Source organism: Athene cunicularia, assembly GCF_003259725.1.
Source record: "Athene cunicularia isolate RWA chromosome 1 unlocalized genomic scaffold, athCun1 chr1_part1, whole genome shotgun sequence".
In the NCBI taxonomy this organism is placed as follows: domain Eukaryota; kingdom Metazoa; phylum Chordata; class Aves; order Strigiformes; family Strigidae; genus Athene; species Athene cunicularia.
Genome location: NW_020799091.1, coordinates 96,938,694 through 96,963,947, shown reverse-complemented (window position 1 = coordinate 96,963,947; position 25,254 = coordinate 96,938,694). Strand labels below are relative to the sequence as shown.

General features: G+C 37.4%; 2 protein-coding genes across 3 annotated transcripts; one reads left to right on the top strand and one right to left on the bottom strand.

Moving 5' to 3' along the window:
* The first annotated feature begins 5,600 nt into the window (after window positions 1-5,600).
* Window positions 5,601-12,666, top strand: RIPPLY3 (ripply transcriptional repressor 3). The gene is made up of 4 exons (XM_026859132.1): window positions 5,601-5,871; window positions 6,746-6,815; window positions 10,239-10,306; window positions 11,547-12,666. Exons 1-4 carry the CDS (start codon window positions 5,744-5,746, stop codon window positions 11,689-11,691), a joined length of 411 nt encoding a protein of 136 aa, XP_026714933.1. The 5' UTR covers window positions 5,601-5,743; the 3' UTR covers window positions 11,692-12,666.
* Window positions 12,667-21,042: 8,376 nt separating this feature from the next.
* PIGP (phosphatidylinositol glycan anchor biosynthesis class P) lies at window positions 21,043-25,243 on the bottom strand. Of its 2 annotated transcripts, none has more exons than XM_026857010.1 (5): window positions 25,219-25,243; window positions 24,990-25,084; window positions 23,657-23,729; window positions 23,043-23,161; window positions 21,043-21,661 (listed from the first exon to the last, which is right to left on the bottom strand). In XM_026857010.1, exons 2-5 carry the CDS (start codon window positions 25,069-25,071, stop codon window positions 21,531-21,533), a joined length of 405 nt encoding a protein of 134 aa, XP_026712811.1. In that variant the 5' UTR covers window positions 25,072-25,084; window positions 25,219-25,243; the 3' UTR covers window positions 21,043-21,530. The 2 variants fall into 2 exon arrangements, with proteins under 2 accessions (XP_026712811.1, XP_026712807.1); XM_026857006.1 differs by having other exon boundaries at window positions 24,990-25,088; window positions 25,164-25,229.
* Between the last annotated feature and the right edge of the window lie 11 nt (window positions 25,244-25,254).

Sequence of the window (25,254 nt, the reverse complement as noted above, 5' to 3'; positions counted from 1 at the left end):
GGCCGGGCGTTTGGCGCCCGCTGGTGCGAAGGAGCGCCCGGCGCCCCCCCGAAATACAAACTGCTGCTTTGAAACAACGTGCAAAGGAAAAAAAAATCATTGAAATGGGCCAGCCCGGGGAGTTGTCGCCTTGCGCCATGTCCGTTGTCCCCAGGCTCCGGCGTGAGGGGCAGTGAGGAGGAGTGGCCTGTGTCCGCCTGCACCGGGTGCCACGACCCGGCTCCTCGGGGAAGTTCTGCTCTGCAAAGCCAACGCTGTCCTGAGGGACAAGGGGTCAGGGCGAATGGCACAGGTCGGTGTTGTGGTCAGGGGTTGTCACACACAGGGCCGTCCGTGGTGTGGCTGCAGTGCAGGGAACTGAACTCACGCTTCCGCTACAGAAACCAGTTTGCTCTCCCGTCAGCTGCATTTGACGTTGCCGTTATGGGCCACAGAAAAGCACATACCCAGTAGGCAAAGCAGTGAGAGCCTAAGTATTCATTGCTTGTTCCTGTGCAGCAACAGGGAAGAATCTCATCTTCTTTCGGAAGTGGCTCCCCACTGCCACCCGACCTTATTTCAGGGTCCGTGGTATCCTAGAGGAGCAGTATCCCCTCCACCACAGAACCAGACGAAGACACCAGCCTCCAGGTCCCTTACCTGTTCCGGCATAGCCACCAGAGGGCAAAGCAGGCACAAACAGATGCATTTGATTTCAGCAGAGTCCTTGGATTCACCTAACAAGAAAGGTGGAAGACAGGGCTCGTCAGGGATGGTCACTGAAGCTGGAATGAGGAACCAGACCATCGGGAAATAAAACTGTAGGTTTCGTATGTGCCATGTGTGCTGCAAACACAACTTGCCCACTACAGAAGATGCAACAGAGAATTCATACACGGTATTCTGTATTCTTCTGATATGTCTGTGCATGAAAGTTATTTAATAATTTAAATAAATTTTTATATTTTTATGTGGAAGTCACAACATTGAGCTCTGTGAGAAGAACATGTATATCAGTCTGATCCCAGCAGATACTTAGTGGGTGAGTGAAAAGGAAGGAAAAGTAGGCAAGAGGAAAAATGCGAGAAGGCTAGAAGAAAGAAGCGGACAGCAACATGAAAGTTGCAGCTGACTGATACATGACAAATGTTTCCTGAACAGAGCATGAAGCCACATTCTTTTTTATTAATCTGAACTCAAGGCCTCGTATGCGTTTGGAAATTTACTAAAATAGGTATTCTAAAAGAATTTCCTAAATGGATCTCCAGCAACAATGCGCTGACACTGTAGATAAACAAGGAACAAATTGGCACTGTACATTTTGGAGCGGACATCAATATGAAAAAAACACCACCAGTACCATGACAGATGTTTTTACTTCTTTAAATCATCACCCACAGCAGAAGCTTATCCAAAATGGTAGGAATCGCTGACATAATTTTATTTGATTTCCACAGTGCATGGCAGAAACAGATGACAGTCTCAGTTGGAGGGTCAAATGATTTAAATAATTCTCCATCTCAGGCTTAAGTAATACCAGCCTTGTACTGCTGCTCTATCCTGTACACATTCTACAGAGAGAGGAACAATGTCTTCAGTGGTCCTAACTTGGCATTATACACTGTTCCTTTGTGTGACTTTATCTTATGCAGGAAGTCAAAATACTTACCCAGGCACATCAAAAGAAAGAAAACAAGCAAAGCATACAACCTTAAAAGAAAGCTCTCAACTTTGGAATTCACTTTCCCCGTAATAGTTCAACAGCACATGCATTGCTGACCTTCAGAGCACAGCACAAAACACAACTGTTTACATAACCTTTGCACGATGAGGAACATGCTTTGGTTAATCCTGTAGTGGCATCAAATGCAGTCAACTATATTATGATCCTTTTTCTTTCTAAGGTTCCCTTACCCAGAAAAAGTTTATGAGTAGATGAGAAAATGGAATCAAAACTTCATGATGCAAGGGAATGTAAAACAGAACAGCATACAGGCAAAACCAGTCACCATTTTAAGACGAGTTTCTATATATGTTGGCACATTCTCAATTAGGATAATTTGAAGTCATAGAGTTGCTTAAGGTTTTCTAGTTTCTATTGTAGTGTAGCTTAGCCTTAATCATGACAAGCTCTGATTAAAAGGTTAAGAATTTTAGATTGGGAAACACTCTTTTTTTAAATAATTGTGAAGCCAAGGCCTTGTGCGCACCAGGAAATTTACTAAAATAGGTATGCTAAAATAACTATGTCAACCAGTTTCTCTTTATAGGAGGGTGGAAGGAAGCCTTGGAAAGAAACAGTGAGTAATATTAGCCCTCAGACTTCCCAGAACATGTGGGGTTTTGTCACAGAGAAAAGATTACAGAAAGACATAAGATGCTGGACACACACAGACATACATGAAATTTTTTAAGGAGAATTAGAAAAACCCTGGAGAAAGTGCATAGGCTAAATTTTGAATTTCTGCCCACAAGCTTGGCAAATTCACACACACACACACATTGGAGAGAAAGGCTGGCTTCAGTCAAGGAGGGGTAGATCTCCCTTCACTCTTCAAACAGCCCACATGGGAAGGCTGCCAACGGAGACTGCTCAGAACAGGGAGCTGATTACCATATAACCTCAGCATAGATGAGTGTCTCTTTTTGACTTTAAAGGAATATTATGAGACTGGCCTTGCCCATGCTGTGTGAATGGATCAGTTTCCTCCTCCCTCTATTCCCTAAAATCTTTTCCAGCAATTTCTCTTTGGGGAGCTTTGCATGCTAGTGGCTAAGTGGCTACAAATGCCTATGTCATGTTGTTTAATACCAGATATTATTCAAAACTATAAATGCTGTAATGCTATCCTGTTCCCTTGACTATACCAGTTTATATCAAGCAGTCTTTATTCTTACAAATACTCAAGTGCTGTCATGAGAAAACTGAGTAAACTGGTTTCCCACAAAGATAAAAAACCTCTTCCAATTAGCACAAAATAATTATCTTATGGCTCATCTTTTTATAAGAATCAAGTCCGTCAAAGTTATTCTCAGGTAGTATCAGAAGTCTGAAAAATACTCCTGGCTTCTGGGAAAAATGGATGAGCAACGGTAACAGAATCAGTGTTTGCTGATTCTGGAAAGTGTTCTTCAACAAATACCTTGCGTTAAAATTAAGTATATTGCAAAAAGTAATATAGTTCTTAAAATTAGCTAACTTCTGCCTTCTGGGGTTTTTTTAGAAACTAGAGATCATACACTATTACACCTGCTTATATTTTACTGGAATAAACAATTTTCCACAGAGCCGCAACCCGATTTTAGTTAATAATGTGCATGAAAATACCAGTTAAAGCTGTGTGCTTCAATTAATTAGTACAATAAGGTAATATTAACTTACATTTTTTCTACAGTGTTAGATGTAATTATATTAGATTACGTTATAGCTTCATTAAAATAATTATATTTTCAATAATTTTGTAATAAATTTGGTCTTGCAGGGCTTTATTGACAGATTTAATTGAGGGTGACTTTGCATCTTCTGGAGAGCTATATGTTAGTAGTTTAGGCTTTAGTCCTGCAGTAATATCCATGTTGGCAGATTCTATCCAGAGTTATAAATCAATTATCCTCACATACGGATCTGATTGCAAGATCAGGGCCATAGAGATCAGTTGTGTAATGCATACTTCCCTTTCGACTATCAAGTTAAATTAGGTTTAAACAAAACTAAGCTGATGAAATTATATATGTGTATTTAAGACTGCAATTCAGTAAGATATTTAATTACCATTTTGGTTACTTAAGAAGTTTGCCATTTTTTCTCAGGACCCATGCTGCTATTTAATATATATTTTGTTAATTGAATATTATTCACCATATTATTCATTCTAATAATTGTACTGATTTTGATACATAAATGTTTAAAGTGATGGAGACTGTACATATATTTTCTTTTTTGAGATACAGTAGTATTTACTTAATTACAACCTTACAAATATCACACAGTATTTAAACGTGGGAGGGAGTAGATTTAGACTGTAAGTGCTCTATTACATGTTGTCAGTGCTTCCCAGAATAGCATTTAATGGCTTTGACCATGAGTTTAAAATGTGTCTATTTATTACAGCAAGAAGGGATGTTTTAAAGAACAGAAAAAATTTATGTAAGAATTGGACCTCAACAAATCAAATCCTAGGTTTGTTACTGAAGACTATTTCAAAAACATCAGAACCTGTGTTACACTATTACTTCTAGCAGTCTTAGGAGCACCAAGTAGCTAATACAACAATACAACTTGCATCAATCTTGGAAAATCAGTCTGACTTTCAAATCTGACCTAAGCTCCTCCCTGTTGGAAGAATGTAGTTTAATTTTAAGCAAAATCAGTCGAAAGCACAAGAAAACCCCAAACCCACATGCAAAGGTATATATACAATGTTTTTGAATACAGAACAATTTCAAGGGAAAATGTTATCTCCAAGGCAGTATATCCAGTCTTTACCTGTGAGTCCAGCTCCTTCTTGCTGACTGGACACATGCTACCTCCATCTATCTGGATCTTAACTTGAAAAAGAGTCACAAGGCTTACCTCCAAGGGATCGGACTCCCACTGAGGATTTTCAGTGTCGTCTCAAACTGTTTTGATGGTTTCTTCAGCTGAGTCAGCTAGAAGAGACCTAATTCTTACGAAATAATCAATGGACCTTCCATCTTCAGTAAACAAAATTATGTCTCTTGCGCTGGGAAGAAAGTTCACAGTAGAAACCAATTATATTTGAGAGCTGAATATGTTCCCTTTGATGTCAATGTGTAAACAGCACTGGTGGAAAGAGAATTCAGCTTTTGGTTCTTATAATCCTCTTACATCTCTGCAGTAGTTGGGAAATAAAGTGAACTGTAATAATGAACCACAACAACGAAAATTAGGTAATATCATCCACCAGGTAATAATTGTTCTTGTACAAGGTAACAGGCAATGAATAATGCACACTACGAAGGAAAACAGTAGGAAGAAAGCTTGGAAGAAGTCTGTTTCTAGTCAGCCTTTGTAGGCTTAAAGCATATATTGCATGCTTTGAAATAAAAGATTCCTCAAGGCAATGGCATTCATAACCGTCATGCTTTGACAGACAAAATAATCTTTCTGGGCATAAGCTTTCATCTGCATCCATCAAAGAGCAATCAAATTAAAGGAACATCCCAGTAGTCTTGTGGATGTCACTAGGCCTGTCTTTAAATTCTCTCACCTTCACTGATTTTTGGTATCTTTATCTCTTTTAAAGTTAGGACATGGGAAAGACTTCAGTCTTTTAAAAAGTTATTTTTTATTTAAAATTCTCTTTGAGTCTTTGTTACACTTTATTAGGACAGGATGTTGATGAGTTTTCCCTAGACATGCAAAAGAGTATTTACATCATATATTTAATATAGAGCAAATATGTATTTTGTAAAACAGGGACAGAAAGATATAGGGCGTGGATTATTTTCCATGTGATTTGCTAACTAAACTTAACAAAAAGCCTCTGTTTCTCTAGCAGTGCTCTCCCCAGGACAACCTGCCCACGTGAGAGACCTATCTTTGAACTGTTTGTGGGAGTCCAAAAAAAAAAAAAAAAAAAAAAAAAAAAAAAAAAAAAAAAAAATATCTCATTAAGGACGTTTCTCTCCTTTTACCTGAGGCCATGTTTGCTTTAGGTAAGTATTCCTTGGGAGTTAAAGGAGGGGCTGAAAGGCCCAGGCAAGCGCCCAGCCTGCAACAGGCTTTAGACCATCAAATGCCATGGAGGGTGCAGCTGCCGGTCTCCCGCTCCGGGCTGCAGCGGGTCGCATCTGTCATCGCTCCGGGGGCGGCCGGCGGCAGCAGCGGCAGCAGCAGCACCCACCCCGGCCAGGGGAGCGCCCAGAGAGGTAAGGGCAGCCGCAGGGAGGATTACCTCAGCAGTATTCCTTTCAAAACTCCGACTGTAAGTATCCTTTGCATGTAACAGTTTCAGCATTGACTAGACAACGGAAAACAATTTCCATCTTCAGAAGTAAAGGGCAAAATATGTTTCTGAAAACGTTTCACTTGGAACGGGTATTTTATTTGTTTTGCCGATATTTTGGCCTTTTCAGTCAAATGTTTAGGAACTTACTTATAAATGGAAGCAAATGAAAATTAAGGTGGCGATGACCAATTTATTATTATTTTTAAATTTATTTCTTTTTTGTATCTGAAAGCACTTTTCCATTTCCACAACTGTATGGATCTGTTACACAGCAGCAGAGATGGAAAATGCTGTCAAAAGGAGCATCCATAATTGTTGTCCCCTGACCAAACAAAAGGCAGATGTAGCATCCACCACTGCATATGCTCTTTTAAACTGATAGATCAGGTTGCCCATGTCGGTTTAATGCAGGAGTTGCTTACTCAATAAATAACCATTTAGACATACTGGCAGAGAGGAAGAGTTACTTTTTATTTTGTAGCAGTGCTGCCTAAATACAAAATGTCAGTATTAATTACATTTTGATTTGGAGTTCAATATAGTCACTTTAAGTTGCAAAATCTTAAAGTGAAATGACACTTCAGCTAAAAATGTGCAAGCAAATGTCGTTTGTTTGATCAGAATGTAGACAGAAGAGAGCATAATATTGCCATAGCAATCAAGTTTACCAAATCAAAATGCGTTGAAAAGAAAAAAATAAAGATACCATCAGAATCTAACAAAAGGAGCTGTACTGTACAGATATTGCCACAAAGAATTAACTGTGGGAGCGCTATTCTATCTTAATCTTTCAGCAGCCCTGCTTTATGGAGGCCCTGGATGCTCACAGCAAGAGACAGCGAAATGACAGAGAATCAACAAATGGTGAGACTAAATTCTGGAGGAAATATTCCTTATAGAAAACAGGTGCAGAAATTGAAACTATTTGAACACTGAAAACGAGTCTTAGTCATTATTCATTTCTTCTTTCAAGCATTTCTTCAGTGTTAGAAAATATGGTTCAAATTACAGTGTTCTGTACATGATAATGGTTAAGAGTGTCTCTAATTTTGTACCAGATACAGAATCATTATCAGTTATTAAAGAGCTGCCAAAAGCACTGCTTGCTCAAACCAACCTTTTGACAGTTTTTATTTGCTTAATTATAAAAATAAGAATAACCTCAGTTTGAAATTATCAAGCCTAATTTGTATATAGGGGTAGTTTGAGTGAAAATGACTTTAAGATGAAATTTAAAAGCCGTATTTCAGGCGCACAATTTTATTGATTTTTTGGGGGGGGAAAGATGTTTTTATAGCTAAACCAGCTAGGAAATCAACAGAAAATTCTTACTGCCAAGTGCCTTTGAGAGGCACCGTGATTATTAGTTTTACCTACTCATGTAGGAAGATTCGTTAGGCTCAAAGAACAAAAATAGAGATTGAAGTACATTCAACATGGGTCCCAACACTGCAAACTTTAAAAAATGTATTGAAATAGTGCTCCTCCCATGTTTAGTTTTAAGCACCTGCATAAGTATTTGAAGCATCAGACCCACAGTTACATCTTCAACTTTTTACCAAAGGCTCAGCAGGTTAAGACAACAAGTCTCCTTAGTGCAAGTCTTTAAAGACTCAGAGTTTCCACAATGTTCTAACACATGCAACAGCTTTTTAACTTGTACTTTTTGTCTGCTGCTGATGGAGGTTGTAATTGTACAGGTCTGAGGGAGTGCCCCATTCCTCCTGGCTGGTGCCTTGGGAAAGCCTGCAGAAAAGCATCCTTCCCAGCAGCGTTCAAAGCTTTGCCAGGGGCACCTGTAAATTTGCTAAGGATGAGAGGAGCCTTACTTTCATGAGAGTACATGCTTACAGTGATGAATTCAAGGAACTAAAGTTTCTGAAGTAAAGGAAGTTGTGATTCATTACTGAGGTTTTTGTAGAAAATTTTATCCAACTAGCTCAAAAGTTTTAATTCACACTTGGGGTTCTGCCCACTTGTGTGAGAAAAGCAAACCATACATGTTTTCCACATTCATGGTAACAGCCTGGCATTGTTTCAAGTGAAGTATAACTGAAACAGTGGGTTTCAATTTTTTTAACATTTCTCCTTCCTGCCAGAGGATTCTCATCTGTACCTTATGGCCCATCCACACTGCTTCAGCATCCTGTGTCTCTGTAGCTTGGGACCTAAGGAGGGCTGAAGGAGGGCTTTAGGGGCCAGTTCATATGCTTTTTAACAGGAAAGATGCTTGCATCCTTTGTGGGGTGCATAGGTGGGAAGAAGTGCTTGCTACTGCATACCTACATCCCACAGTTGCAGAAGGCAAGAGGTATCTTCTTCAGCAAAGTTACTGAAGTTTCTAGCAGAAGGCCTTCAAAGATTAATTGAGCACAATGTTTTTGCTAAGTAGCTGCATGCTGGCTATTTATTTTCTGCAATGTATACATACAACTGCCCATGCTTTACAGGCCAGTAGACACTCCAAACATTGGAGAGTGAATCAAAAGTTTCAATGTCCTCTGTGGAATTTTAAAAAAAAAAAAATATTTAGGAATATACAGATAAGAATCTAACTAGAGAAACAAAAAGATGCAGAGCAAAGCACTAAAAAACAAAAGTACTGGTAAAAAAAATACACTAATAATTTTACATCTATTGCCAAGAATTTGTATTACAATATACCCTATAGTTACCTATACATGACATACTTTTCCTTATATAAAAAGTAGCACTTTTCCTACTACCTAAATTCAATGTTATTTATGCCCAAAGAAAAGCCATGAAAAGTAATTTAAAGTTGCCATTGACATATCTACAATATAACACAAATTAACACTGAACATTTTCTGCTGTATACAAACTGAGTTAGATTTTGCAATTAATTGGCTTTTACCAGAATTGCTTTTTGAAAATGCTGTGTTATAGTCTGAAAGGAAAAAGCATGTAATGTGTGTTCAATCAATATGTATTATTACACATATAATTATTAGAAATTAATATGTATTCCAAAAAGAAGACAGATAGAAAATACAGGTCAATAAAGATAACAAATACTAATCTAATTTGAATGTAAATATGAAAGGAGAAAAATAATATGTGGTATTTAACACATATATTATGATCACATCTACAATGGTCAGCCAGGTCAGGAGCCCATTTTAATAGGTACTGTGGAAACAAAGTAAATGAGTGTCCTGATTAAACACCAACAAAAATATCAACAAAACCCTGACAGCCTGAAGACAAATAATTTTGGCTACAATACAAACAGGTGGCTATGAGAGAAATAGGACAACATAAAAGGCACTGAGAGACTTCCGTAGGACCCCTGCCTCAGTCTGTAGCCCAAGGGCTTTTTGAGGCTCACCAGAATCTCCATGCCGAAGCCGACTTCCTCAGAAAGACAGATGAATTGCTCTGAAGTGGCAAAAGTCATCTTTGTCTGTTTGTGGCAGAGTGGACAGTTTCTAGACTCTTCACTAGAATTTCTAGTATAGCAGAGCTAAATCTTCCTATTTTATGCAACATCAAGTTTATAGCAACAGGAGGAAAAAAAAAGTCTCCTTAAGATATGGAAGAGCATACATGCCTACAAGATTTTGGGAGATGCTTTCAGTTTTACATTCCAGGTTTGTAGTCCTAATAGGATTTAATAACATTAACATTTGTAAATTATGGTTTTTTATTGTGATCTTAATTTGAAGGAATATATTCTGTGCTAAATTCGACATTTAGAATATATTTTTGCTACCTACTCTGTTGTATCAAAAATGCTTGCTTTTTTATTGCTGTTTGCATAGAAATATGAGATGCCAGTTGTCTCTTGATTTTACTGTTTGGACTCTTTAACATGCTTGTGTGATCTCTGATTGCAAATAAACTTACCAATTTGAACATTCTAACTCCAAACTACTGGTTAGTGTTGATAAAGAGGTGTTTTATAAAACCTTAACATTCCAATCCTTTAAACTGATTTTAAATCCTTTCTTCTTCCAATTACTGCACTTCCATTTGGTGGTTTTATTAGGCCACCAGTTGCTATAGATATTCCATAAGAACTTAGGCAAAATGTACAACTTCATGACTTTACGGCTTATAAAATGTAGAAGTTCAAATGCTTTGTTAAATGTGCAACTATTGGCAGACTGTGGGCACATATTTTCTCTAAAGTACACTTAGAGCAAAACAACATGCAGCACAACAAACAAAGCAAAATTACTGTAAAATTTTAGTTGCCTGTAAAAAAAAAAAAAGTGAAATCTTAATTTTTAACCTATTCTAAATAATAAATATGTCTCTTTACAGTCAGAACTGGATGATCAACTAATAAATTTTAGATCAAAAGGAGCTCTGGGGTTTCAACATCCAGTGAGGTGAGTTAAATCCTATCACTTGATACAGGAAAAGTGACACCTTCCAAGACAAGACATATTCCTTCACGGAAAAAGTATCAGTTTTTCTCTGGAGTATCTCTTTTTAGTAATGCAGTTTAACTACTCACCAGTTTTCATAGATTTTTATTCCTTCACAAAGAAAGATGACCAGGCTGAACACAACCTGAAACAGTATGCTAGTAATGAAAATAAGAAAAAAAGTAATCTTAAAAGAAACAATGTTCTTCTGCCTCATCTAATTTATAGTTACATTTATTTAATATAACAAGCCCACAAGGCCCAAATAATTAACATGAACAGCTGCTAATGGAATGTGACTTGTTACAGATCTGTGTCTTGAGGTTGCTGAAATCTGCTCTTGAATAGAAGTTTAACTCCATGTAAAGCTTTCCCTATGCTTGAGGGATTTATAAGCATTTTCACCAGCATTTGGATTCTTTAAGGCTTAACAATGTAGAAACTCCTGATTAGGACTTCTGTTTAGAGAAGGAAAATTCATGGAATATCCCCCTTCTTTACAAGCACTTTTTAAAAATAAAAGCTGTAAAAGCCTGTGTGACTTATCACTGTCAAATTTAATTGGAAAGTGGCCAAAGTGGAATGAAGAGGAAGAGAAAGAAGTACATAGATATGCACACAAAACCACGTATGTATACAGACCACATAAGTTTTGCTTTAGTGGGAAAGCTGGTGAAAACTTGAAATGTAAATTCAGACATTTATGATTTCAACAGAAAACAATGTGGATTTTGAAATAAATCTCTCTCAGTGTACATCTCCTCCTCGAGACACAAAATCCACTAGACTCAACCTCTGTGCATCAGGCAACCCACCCCAATCTTAACCTGGTGTCTTACTCTTAAATCCCAAAACATTCTTCAAGCTTCCCACAGTTTCATGGGATGCTTCCATTCTGAACTGTGCTAAAAACCAAACCAAACTGAACCATCTCAAGCAAGCATCATTGTTGCCACCCCTGGCAACACTTTATCGGGGTGGGACCTTATGTAAATCCAATACACAATATGCCCAAAGCAACTGAAGTAACTTAAAATCCACACTACCTTTCAGTTAGCAGCTTTTATTTTAAAAGACAAGGAACCGTAGGACTTTTCTCTCTCCAAAGAAAGATAAAAATGGGTTTTAATATTCAAGCTAGCTTAGCTGGGAAGGAATCACATAGTTTTACTTTTTCTCTAAAAATATGTTTTCTTATTAGACTCTATTTGCCCAAGTCCAAATCCCAAAAGTTTCTTAATAACATCGGAGAGAAGGTTCTGGCAAGTTTTCCAGTACAAGCTACAATTCACTTCTACAATGATGACGCTGATTCTGAGGAAGATGAAGAAATCAGTTCAGCCTAATAAAGAACAGTGGTCAGCCTTGAGAAACACAAAATAAAATGTTAAAAAAATCAAGAGATAAAAAAAGAACTGTCAGCAACGTATGGACAAATGTCTGATGGAACAAAGAAATACTTCAAAGCTCTAAAGAAAATTATTTATAACTATATTACCAAGGAGAATGAGTCAATGCAACTGGAAATTAAGAGGAAATCCTTTCGTGTTTTGAGAGGCTTTTAAATAAAATCCTGAAGCCAAACAAAAGATTATAAGGTTTAAATCAAGTTGGTTTAACTAACATGGATTATGAACATTAAGAGCACTGTACTTAGTTACTTGCTATTTTTTACAATTCATTAAATGATAAAATGAAAACTTACATTTAATTTATATTGATCAATTGAAAATAGGATTGATAATGAGGCAAAATAATATAATGTACAGCCCCAAACTAACCTGAAGGCTTTGAAACACAATGTTAGAATTTAAGCAAGAAATAATTTTAAACGCAGAGCTTATTAGCTCCATGGGGCATGTTTATTTTGGTATAAATGGTTTATGACAAATTGACCTAATCCATTTCTAGTATAACCACCTGTCAAGACAAGTACTAAATTACAGTCGTGGTATTTTTCTGGGGTCCTGTCATTCTGTTATTACCAGATTTCCCCCCTGTAATCAGAAAAATGCCTTTTTTCAGTCAGAAAAAAAGTCAGCTTTGATTAAAAACTCTGATTTAACTTAATGACACATAGAAACACGCATTATGTGCTACCTTTTTTTGTCTTCACCACAGTATTCAGATCTTATTTCTATAGCTTAGTGTGCTTGAATTTAATTTGATTTTAATATGTGACCTGCTGTTGATTCCCATCTAGTGAGCTTTGGATGTGTATTTTATTACTTTGATATTTCTTTTAACTTGATGTTCAGGAAGAGTTAAGTAACTAATTTTCATAAGCATCTTTATGTAACATACAATGTAGACACATTTATTCCAACACTGTTACTCCATTAGGAAAAGCTGCTTTTTCAGTACAGTTTGTTTCATTCAGAGGATTGGTATAAATCTGTTCTGGTTAGCCTTTTGTTTGCATAAATTGTGTATGTTCAGAGAGTTTGTCAGTACTTGCGTTGCTATGCTAGTATCTTTTAATTAGCTCAAGGAGTAGCTGTTTGGCCCCACTGTGTTTGGGAATTACAATGTTTCAGGTATCTTTTCTTGAACCAAAACTGCCATAATTTCCCCAGAGACAAGGCAAAGGCAGAATCCAAGATTCTTGACCTTTTCTACACTACTGTCAGTGGTGTAGACAAGGTCAGACAGTTGTAAGAGCCACTTAAAGTGTGTGTCAGATCTTCCTCTTAGTACAATGCATTGTCAAACAAAGCGATAGTGATATAAATTGTAAATCTAGCAAATTAGAATTCCAAATGAATGAACATAATAGAATGGAGGATTTTAAAATAAATCTCCATTTGAAAACTAAAAAGTGGATCTATTAATTAAATGTACTCAAGGAGAATGGAATTACAAGAACTAGTTGAAATTTTAAACTCTGGTGTAACATATGAAAATTCATCTTTTACATTTCACTCATTCATCATCTCCACATCTTTACTTCCCAACATATGGAACTGAAATACAGATCTTTTAAAGATCTTTCATTTCTCTCACAAGATATTCTAAAATTATTTATGCTCCAGCTTCATCATTATTCAGTCTGTAGCACAAACAGAAAAGCATCCAAGAGCACTTAACAGGTCGGCGATGACATATTCCCTATGATGGTCAAATTATTGTACACTAAGCTTCAGTTTCTTCCTTGCAAGAATCTCAAGTCTCCATCAACACCCATCTGAGTTCACTCCTAACATTTGGAGTTCTGCCCTCACCTTCAAGTCTGGAACAGGGTTTTTCCTCACCTTTTAAGACACCTCCGTGTGCATCTGTGCTGCCATTTTAATCTGTGCTGCCATTTTAATCTATGCTATAACACAAACCTACCTGGTTACTGCTGAATTGCGCAGGCCTTCACTGAGCATTACTGGCATCTGGAGGGATGTGTTGAGGGAACCATCTTCATACCCTATGAAAATCGTGGTTACCACACAATCCCCCCCACAGCCCAGTGCTCCCTAACACACAATATACTGGAGAGCCATTTGCCTTACACAGATGCTGTCACCATTTAAGGATCCGTTATGTAAAAGGAACACTCTGTAGGTTCTTCCTTGCTAATCCTTACCTTTCTGTTGAGCCCACACTGCTTGTTACCTCCTCCTTTGCAGCTTCCCTGCGTGTCCTGCAGACGACCAGCAGTGGGCTGTTGTTACTCTGCAGAAAAGCAACAGATGAGACCAGTTCATGCTTGCAGACACAGATGCCCAGCAAGAGTTGCTGTTACTGTTGTTGCAGGATAGCTGTGAGGAACTAGTATCTGCAGGACCACATAACAGAACTGGAGGCCAGCTTTGGTCACAGCTGAGACTGATCTTCCTGCATTAAGGAGAGGTTTTGAGCTGGAGGAATTAATATCAACAGGTGAGGCTATGTGTTGTTGCTGAGGACTAGTTATTAATTCCAGACAGAAATCTTCAAAAGCTCTATCTGAAAACATAGTAACTGCACGTTGGATGACCAGCAGAAATTACCATGTTTGCAGAAGAACAGAGCTTTTGAAAATCTGTGTCTGGAGTTAATACCTGATCTTCATCATCAATGCATCATCTTCCAGGCACTCACTCCACTTGTGTGGAGCTTTGTTATCCTCTCTGTACTCTCACTATCCTCTCTACTCTCTGTACTCTCACTAGCTGGTGGGCAACCAGCCTGGAGTGGTAAGTGGCTCAGTGAAATCTGTGAAAAAGCCTCCTGGACTTTCTGGCATCAGTATGCTGGAACACCGTCAGGTTCTAAGTCAACTTTTGGTTGGTGAAGTTTACTGCATATTTTGAGAACTGGAAAGAGTTGGTTTCAGTGTACTACTTTTCAGGAGTGATGGTGAAGAACTTCTGGTCAGCAGAAGAAGCTTCAGATGAGGTAACTAGTAAAACACAAGAGAACCGATACAGTGTAGACAGTGGCCATACATACTGAACTACCACACCAATACTGCATAGGGCATCTTATTCCAAGTTTCCTGGTAACATGTCCAGGCAGAATCTGAACATTTTGAACTTGTCCAGAATTTCCAGGCCTGAAGTGGGACAGTAGCCCCACTAAAAATATTTCTAGGCAGAAAAGAGGAGTAGTTTTAGACAAATGCTGGAGGTTTGGATATGCCAGTCAAGTGGCCATGGAATAAATGCAGATTGACTACCCAGAATATGAGCATAAGTCTGCTGTATCCTAGAAAATTATATTCATACTTGACATGCATAGACTTTAACATCTTGAGTGGCTTGGAGATGGTGGAGAATGATTGAACATCAAATGAAAATAGTGAGCAGTGTGTTTAGAACAAAAGGAAGCACTTAACCCAATTTGTGATTACACTGTGATGTTGTTGAAACTGAGGCTACTTACTTATAAAAACGAAATTATTTTCATAAGAAGAATACAAAGATACAAACTCATAAGTTTCACATTGTTGCAGTCTGGGAAAACATTCTGGGGGAACATTACTAGCTTCTTGCCCTAATCTTTGCTCTTACCATTATAGCAGGCACTACTAGTCAGTGTTGGAGGCAGGGTATTAACTATATTTATCCTGGGTCTCACACAAAACAGTAATTTTAATATTTGTAAATGGGCTATAACCTGGATGCATCAGATGTACATTTAATGGCATAGACAACTGCTGCTACAAAACCACACCTCTGAAACAGAAAAAAATATCTTGAGAAGTGTGTTCTTTAAGACAATAGAACAGACCCTATTACTAGAAAAAGACAATGGATGACAGTCTTACCAAAGGCTGTTAGAAATATCAAAACAAATCATCTTGCACATCATCTTGCTGAGGTCTGTCACCACTGCACTGGCTTAAACTGATCGGATTTCTCAGTCTCTGATACTCATTCCACTTGGTTTCTCCTGTATTGTCAATTCCACTTTCAAATTAAAGTAACATTACTGTACTATTTACCTGATTGGCAATATTTAACTACAGTCATTAGAGGAAGCCAAAACTGTATTAACCTTTTCCCCTCAAGCCAGCATTTCATTTCATTGAATAACTGTCTTTTCATGTTTCAATGTCAACATACCCTTATTTGCACACTTAAATAAAATATGCATTGAGATCCCTTATCAGTTTGTTAATAAATTAAGAGAAAACTTAAAGTGGACTAATATAGCATCTCTGGTATTCAAGTGCAGTTACTTTCAGTTTTCAGTTCTGGTTTGTTAGTTCATCTGTGATTTGACCTTGCTAAGTTTCCAGTGACCTTAGAATCATCCATCATTTACAGGAAAAAGATAACAAAGCATCCCCAGATAAGGAGTTTATCTGAGTTTACTACTTCAAAGACAAGACTAGAAACATAGCAATTTACAGATTAAATTGTTGGCTCAGGATCTCTGTTCCACAGAACTTCCCTTAGCAGTTCAACAGCCGCAACATTTCCAGCAAATGCTACCCTTCGATTTCCATTGTCTAAAATTATGATAGTAAAAGATAAGTTAATGTTCCACTGGTACATGAATGCTGGAGAGGTATCCAGACAATATGTACAATTTTGTATTGTATGCATTCACGTGAAAAATCAAAATTAATGTTCATAAACCAGTCTTGAACTACTTCCAAGCTCTTTTAAGACAAGATCTTAAAGGATACATATATCCAAGAAAAGCATATCCTCACATGACATTAAAGTTTGTTGAGTGTTCTTTCTAAGTAATAATTTGGATTAAGAGAAAATGAACTATGATGGGAACAATTTTTTTTTTTTTTATAACCCACTTTTACACTGAGAGAATGACAACAGTAGCAGCACTGAATTGCCACAACTGAGAAAAGGCAATATTCACAATAGTGGTTTTAGGAGCTCTAGAGACAAAATCCATCCAATTCACTGAAACGCCTACCATTTAATTACACTCTATATAATAATGATTTCCAGACTGGGTTAATCTATCAGCTGCTTTTAGCAAAAAGCTGAGAATTAAGTTGACACATAATCTGGTATGCACAGAATACCAACAAAATTTACTTTGGCAATCTCTAAGGAAACTGGCAGAACAAGATGAAATGCTTCCAAAACTTTCTCCCCAGAACACAGTTCAATTCATGAATAGAGGGAGAGATACAAAGAAACCCCCATTCATCTCAGTTGTTTTAAAGCTGACTGGAAATCTAACAGTACAGCAGCAAGCAGGGCTTTGCATTAAACAGTTTAGCCACGCAGACTCAAGTGCCCATAGAAAAGGTGCATTATAGGACAAAATATATTTGCACAAAATCATTTATTAGCTATTCTGTTTGTAAGTCAGAAATACTTTATCATTTACACCCACAAATGAAACTGAAATCCATGGAAAATGCCTGGTAAAAAAAATCAAGTATTTGAAAAGTCTTTTTCAAAAGAGCTTTACTGGTGAGTTTCTCATTGTACCTGTAGGTGAGAGCTTTGGCATGAATGTGAATTAACTATCAGGAAAACACTGTATTAGGGCAAAGATCTCATAGCTTTGTATCACTCTTAAAAAACTGAATTGCTATAGATACAGCCAAGACATTGTTTTGTTACGCTCTCCTGGGACAGAAAGCTGGAGCAGGGGCAAAGAGGAGGAAGAAGAGTCAAACACTGTTTATCTCACCATTGCCTCCATTCTCATATTGTTTTGTCAGAGATGGAAAGTTCAGTTTCTACAGTTATGATCTATCCTCTCCATTAAGGTATCTTTTCAGCCTAACTTTTCCTGATGTAACTTTAACAGCATCTTAAGGTCCACAAAAAAGAACAACAAAACCTATTATTATTACTTCACCACTATCTTTCCTTGTGTACATTTTACTTGCTGCTGGTGGCAATGTTGCATTTTTAATGTGTATAGACCACCTACCACAGAAGTGTACAACTGGAGTACCAGAAAGAGATCTACACTTTGGAACTGATACATACATTTTCCCTACTCCTGGTCTCAGAAAACCTGTATGAGCCCTCCTGATTTGGGCCAATTTTTAGCTTTACAGAAATGTTGCCTGCAGCAACAGTATAAACATTTAGTATCACAGTTTTCTGATGTACATGAGAGGGTCTTTGATTATACCTACTGATAACTTCGGCCATAAAAAAATCTAGACTAATAGAACTTGTTACTCACCTTTTAGGCTGTTCTTCCCCCCCATCCCCAGTCACAAAGTGGTTATGATAAAGATCATCAAATCAAGCTGACAGCATTCCACAGGGTGCTCAAGATGGCCTGTACACTTCAGCATGCTTTGGGTAACAGCAAATGTATACTTGCATATCTCGAAGAGAAAGACAACTCCATTTTAATACTGCTGAACAAAGTTTCTTCACTCAGCATTGCTTCCTGCAAGGACATAACTTTCATGCCTACAAACCGAAACAGCATTTAAGATGGTGTGTTTTTCTTTTCTTTTCTTATTCCAGTCATCCTATCAGTAGGAACAGTAAAGAGAAGCACATGCAAAATTGTGCTTTTTACTCTTATGTGGTGGCATATTCTACTCCACATGCTTTATACCTCTGAACTTCACAACAGAGCATTTACTTCTTTCACTATAGCTCCCTTTTGATCTCAATTACAGTGGCGAAACACTTCTGTTAATGCTTACAATAAAAATGAAATTATGGGGATACACAAAGAATTTAGCTCTTCTCCTACTTCATATGCATATACTCTGTATTTGTGCTGAAGCCTCCAAGCTTACAGCAGCCAATACAGTGCAATGCAAGAGACTGAAATCCAAGAGATTCCTTTTTCAGATCAATTGCATGACTCTCTGTTCCCAGTTTCTTTCGGTACTTCTCAACTTCATAAACATGCCATCTGTGTTGTTAATACTTTTCCCTTTACAGCCAAGATGGAGAGAGACATAATCTATCACCTTTACACAGATTTGGCAACCACAGCTCTTATTATTTCCTTTGGCATACAAGCTTTTCATTTCAGAGTGCACCTTTAATACTTTTTTTTATGATGTGTTTACATACACATTCATTCAAATACAATTTGGGGGGAACCTGTCTTACAAGATTATGTTTCTGGCAAGATGTGCAAAACGCCATCAGTCTCAAATATGATAAAAACTGCAGAAGAATCCTAGGTGTGTGAAAAACAAAGGCTGAAGTTCCATCATTTGGTTTATATCAGCAGGGACAATGCAGTTTGTCTAAACTCTACTGGTTACGCTATAACAATATGCCATCAGTAAGTCAGAAGGGTGAAAACGGGGGCAGATTTAGGTTTTTGCCTTTATTTATTTATTTATTCCTCAGTCTCTGAGAAGAATGGATACCTGATATCCAGTCTTTGAACAGGTATGTTTTGTAAAGAAAGGCACTACTAGCAACACAGTTCAATCATTTCAGGTTTTTTTCTGAATAAGAGCTAAGGCGAAATCTATAGAAAACCCACTAAATAACTCTGAGTGTGCTGCATATTTACAAAAGGCAGAAACTCTCTTCTCCTCGCTGGCAGAGTTGCATCTTTTCCTTAATCACAGTCATAGGCAAGACTCTGAAATGATGGATCCCAAACACATGCAATTTCCTACAATGTATTTATTTATTAGCCCATATACATTGTGTTACCTGGTTTTATTTTGATCAGAGGCAATTTCTGAAGTGTCAAACATTACTCCTAAGTTGAAGAAAAGGTCACTATAGTCTTTGAAGCACGACTACACAGCAGTGACAGAAAAGCAAAGATTGAGTTTCACGCCTGCAAGTTTTACTTAAACAAATGGCCCCAGTTTGCCTGCTCACTTAGGTGCCTCTGTTAGTTTTCCCATAATTGCGAGGCTTGCAGTTAAATGAAATGGCAGATTCATCACTGATACAATCTTTGTCCAAGGTTTACAGTCCTTTAATTTGTGTGCTTTCAGGGCTTGAGGGCATTTTCCAGTAGCTCTTCTTTATCCTGAAGGGATTTGGGTATCCTTAACAGGGGACTAAATTAATCCTTACATCAAATGATACCAGAAACGTGGCCTTCACTTGTTGTCAATTCAGAATTAAAAACGAAATTGCTTTCTCAGAAAGCAAAAGGAACCTAGAACACAGGTAGAATTACACAGAAAAAAAAAAAGATTATAGTCAATACTTCAGTGTCTACAATGTGATTAGAGAATTGACAGAAGAGTAAATACATCTTCATGCCTGTTGATCATAAAAGTTTGAATTCACCCTATGGATGGGTGTTTGAGCACTTAAAATAAATAGAAGGACAAAATCGTGGCAGGAGGGGAAAACATTAGCAACTGAGGGCAAACTAAAAAACAATACTTCACAAAGAAGTCCACAAGTATGAAGGCTGAGGTACAAATACATGTTCATATGAAATGCCCCCAACAACAGTGTAACTAAAATCTACTATTTCAGAGTGCAATGTTGAGAAGCACTTACTCCTTCATTAAGAAGGTAGTTTTCTCCTACCCACAATACCTAGCATGGGTTTTTTTTCTTCCAATGCAGGTGGAAAAAATAGCAAACTACTAAAGATTAGAGGACCAAGAAACTACAAATTTCATATTCATACCAGATTGTTAGCAGGTGTTAAGACTTCCCACAGCAACTGATAGTTGTTTTGACTGATTCCTAAAAAACTGGCACAAGATTCTCCACACAAATTTAAAAAAAAATCTTATTATTTTTTAATGAAATAGTGACGTTTTTAACTAAAATCTCTTCTGGTCAGAAGTTGGTAGGCCAAACAATAATGAGGCTCTATTCACTGGTCTTTATAACCAAACTAAATAACCTTGACTACTGAATATAACTGGGTTTGTGACTCTTGGAAGAAAGGAAACAAAAATTCTACCTCTGCTCAGTAATGCATGCATGAAAGAAAATTCACTGTTTAAGAAACATCTGAACCACTGCCATAACAAGTTACTGTGCTTTTTGCTATAACCTAAACGACAGTAAGATGGACCTGTCAGTTCCTGTATTTCCAGAAATTTCCTTGAACCTAGTTCTCAGTATTCTTAAGAAGGGTTAAAAAACTAAAAATCATTTCAAGACTTGTTTCAGAAAATCTTCACAACCCACCTTTGTTATTTCTGGTAATCTTAGTATTTCAGTAAGCCCATAAATTTTTTGGGAAAAAAAAAATCAACACATTTTGCTAAGTAAATAATTGTGAAAAAAAAAAAAAAAAAGAAAGAACCACTATACAACTTTACCCAGGACAAATATGATAGAACCACAGAAAAATGACTAACTTTAACAAGTAAAAAATAGCTACATTTTATTAGTATTTACAAATTAAAATTGTATATTTACAATATAAACATTCCAAAGTAACATAACTTGTAATAAAAAAAGATCCTCAAGCACTTGACTAGTGGAACACATTTTCTCTCCCCAAATTCAAAGGGAAATAGAATTAAGCTATGTCCAAAAGCTATTTCTTTGACTTTCATAAGGAAATTACAAGCGGAAATCTACAAGCAATAGAACACTATTTTAAACCCACAAGAATGGTTAGATAAATTAACATGGCATAATTCTCATACCAATGCAGGTTATTAAGGTGCCCGCATAATAAAATCAAGCCATCTCAATGAAATGCGTTAATACTAATTTAGTTAGAAATTCAGAAAAAAAAAAAAAAAAGCAAGCTTTGTTCTACAAGCAGAAAGAGGGGGGTTTTTTTAGCTTGTTTTATTTTTCCTAATGTAATGCTTCTACTAATCCTTTATTCAAACAGATCTTAATAATGACTATCTGCTATTGCAGATTCCCTTCTCATGAAGGAAAAACATTCTATTTACTTCACTGATGGGAATATCCCGCAATGCTGGTATTGCTTCTTCTTGAAATTTCTTCTGTTGCTGCTTTTTTGCATAGTTATCTACAGGAGACAATGAGAACATTTCACATATTAGAGATTTTTTTCTTTCAAAAATGTTATATAATGCAACACTTTATAAATTTAGCTACTATAAGTGATGCTGAAGACCCCATCTTGCTGAGGTAGAAGATGGTCATCAGAAACGCTTTACATCAACATGTATCAGCAGAGCCCCTCAAGAAATCATCCCTACTCTCCTGCTGAAATTACTGCCTGCAACATTGCTTGCTTTAAGATGCTGCATGACATTAAACCATAACTACCCAAAGATAAAACAGACAAAGAAAAATCCCCACAGTGAATAGCTCAGTCTGTAGTTTGAATGCTTTGTACTAGGATTTAGGCTAAGAAATGCTGTCCACCCTCCCTTTTATCTTGGCTGCTTGTTCCTATCCCCACACAGCACCCATTCACGTAACAGCATAAACATTTTTACAGGTGTGCTTTGAACACAATTATGGAACCGCTCTCTCTAAAAAAGAGTATTTTCAAATATAGTTCTTTTTCAAACAAAGTACATCCCCCATTCCACCTGCCACACAGCCACGCAAACTCTTGGGCTGACACCAAATGAGAGGGTGACATAAGAGTGTGAATGAGTGACCAGGAACACAGGGGTGACTAAATGGCAGTTCTTAACAGAAGTGTTGCAGTAATGCATGTGAACTACAGACTTAACTGATTTTTTTCCTTAGCAGTTCAGTGTAACATAATACTAGGTACATAGTTTGTTAAAACCATACAACTTCAGCAGCCTTAGCAGTAGGTAAATTTCTTGCCAAATTTTACAGTTTGCATTTTTTCTAACAAAAACGGCCACCTGCAAATTCCTCACATGGAGGAAGATGTAGCTGCCTGGAGAATACTGCAAGTACCCAGAACATGCCTCCTTGGCAGGAGTAAAGGCTACGCAAAATCTGAGAGAAAAACTGAAGAACAGATTTTTTAGGCAGGTAATCACTAACATACCTGATCAGGCCTCCTTTGCACCACCCTGCCTGCTGTGTGCCTTCCCACTTCTGCCACTGCCAGGTAGGCATGCACATCCTTCCTCCCGTGACACTTTTCACTGATTTGTAACACAAGGCACACGCCTGGGAGATCTTTATATGCCTAACCCCTGTTCCACTAATGTGGTCTGTTTTAATAACAAAGTACACACTACCAGTTGGAAACCACTGCCATGAGACGGCAAAGAGGGAAGAGTCAGACTCCTGGCTATCTTTTCACTCTAGTACTTCAGTATTTCAAAGAACTCCTTTTCTAGATCAAAATATTTCAAGCTTAAGATTTGACTTACATTATATATGATAACCTATATGTATTCACAGAAATTATCAGTTAAGCATCAAAATCTTAAAAAAAACCCCAATAACATTACCTGTAATAGTATGTGTGGAGTTAAGAGGAGCTGTACTCATCATGTTAATACCAAAAAGTAATATATAACCAATTCCTATAGCAACTAGTAGGTACGCTGGCAAAGCAACTGCCCAGTATCTGAGGAAAGAGATTTAAAAATTTGCATATCATAATAACAAACACCTAATGATATAACAATTTTCATGTAGTGATTGTTACTGTATCTAGCACAAACTTAGCCAAGAGGAAAAGAAACACCACCCCTGAATATGGACCCTGCTCTCCCAAGATTACTGACTGCAGAGTCACTGTAGCTAGATTGGTATAAACCATCAAATAGATTCCTTCCAGATTTTTATTTTTTAACTATGGTTTAGTTTACTGTATTTTAATCAGCAAACTTCATAAAACATTCAAATACTATTTCTTTCATTACACAATGAAGACTTTTCATCATAGATACTTATCTACACAAAAAAATGTTTCATAAAGATTTTAGCCCTGTACCATCAGGAAAAAAATGGATTAAATACAAGGCCAATATTTTTTAAAAAGTGTTGTTATTTGAAAATAATTAAGGGTATCCTATACTAACACACATTCAGGCTAAACACTTTAACTGGTTGAACTTACTTTTGAGGCCAGTATGTTAGTCCCAAGGAGAACAGCCAAGTCTCAGGAACATATGCCCAGATAAGGTACAACACTGCATGGAGGAATTAATAAGTCATAACAGTACAACTGAAGTTCAGACTTCCTTCGTAAGTTTTAGAGTAATGCTTCATACTGATACATCCTAAGAAAATATTTTTGGTTTACACTGTTTAAACCAAAATAGCTCTACCAAAACATTGCAGAATATGCCTCTCAGACACAAAAGCCACCCAATATGGGGGCATAATTTTATAGCTGGTTATATGATATCATTATATTTGCTTTAACAGTTACATTCTGATTTCCTATATAGATAGACAAAAATTTATCATTAGTTGAACTGCAGAACAAAAAAAAACTTCAGTAAAAGGATGCCAAATGATTCTGTGCACAAAATATTAAAGCAAAAAATGATCACACAGTGAGTCATTTGGTTGAAGGAAAACTTGGCAGAATCGCAGTGTCTGGATGTAACTGTTCAGAAAATTACTGGAAATACTTTCTTAATTCCTGGCATCATTTTCACATCAACAAAACCAATACTGAAAAATTTTTCTCCCTAACAAATAATGCAGAGAAAGGTTTAATAAAACTTGAGAGGAACAGGTTAGTAGCCCAACAGAGACACAAGTTATACAACTGCAGTGGTTTCCTGTGAGAAGAACAAAAACCCACTTCGTTTAATTTCTACTTACTTCCTGACGGGAAGAAAGACTTACAGTAAGATCCTGGATTGTTATTTGACTACAGTGTATTTGCAGCACCTTTTCTTGTGTTGAAAAAGTGTTCTCACTCTCTCAAGCCTTGGTCCTGTGTGGGCATGCAAGATGTCCCCAACGAAATGCTAAAGCACCTGTCACACCAGCAAAGAAATGCTGGTATAACCCTAATTATTTTCCATCACTCCTGACCAGATCGATTTTTTTTTTTCAGTATTTGAGTGGGGAAGGTTGCACTACTGCTATCTACAAGGGTTTATGAACAGTGACAATGTATTCAATTCTAGTAAACAAGTTAGTAAAATGAGAATCCAGATAATTTTAAAAATAATTTGACTTCATAGTATTATTATAGACCTCATAATAACATTAAAGACAAACAAAACACGAGGAAATCGCAAAAGGCAATGACAGGTCTTTGTAACAACCGACAGGTCCGGCAAGCACTGGTCCCTTAGTCCTCCATCATGCACCCTTACAATAGATGGTGTAATACATTTTCGATCCCTTTTAGATGATCTTATCGGAATGACGTTTGTCTCCTAAGCAAAGCAACACTTTCTGGTGAAGTATTCAGCACCCGGTATACTTACTAAAGCCAAATGAAGATCCTAAAAAAAGGGCAAACCCATAGATTGCCCTTTCTGGCAACGGGGCTGGGGAGTTTTCAACCATACCGGTCTCCTTCCTCCCTCCTCCACAGGCCCCGCCAGGCCGCTCTGCCTCCTTCCTTTCCAGGTGCCGGCCTGGTTAGGGAAGGAAACCACACCCAAGCCTGCCGGAGGAGGAGGGAAGGAGGCAGGCGGAGGCGCCCCGCCGCGCTCTCTACCCCCCGCTACCGCGCGTCCCGCTCGCGGC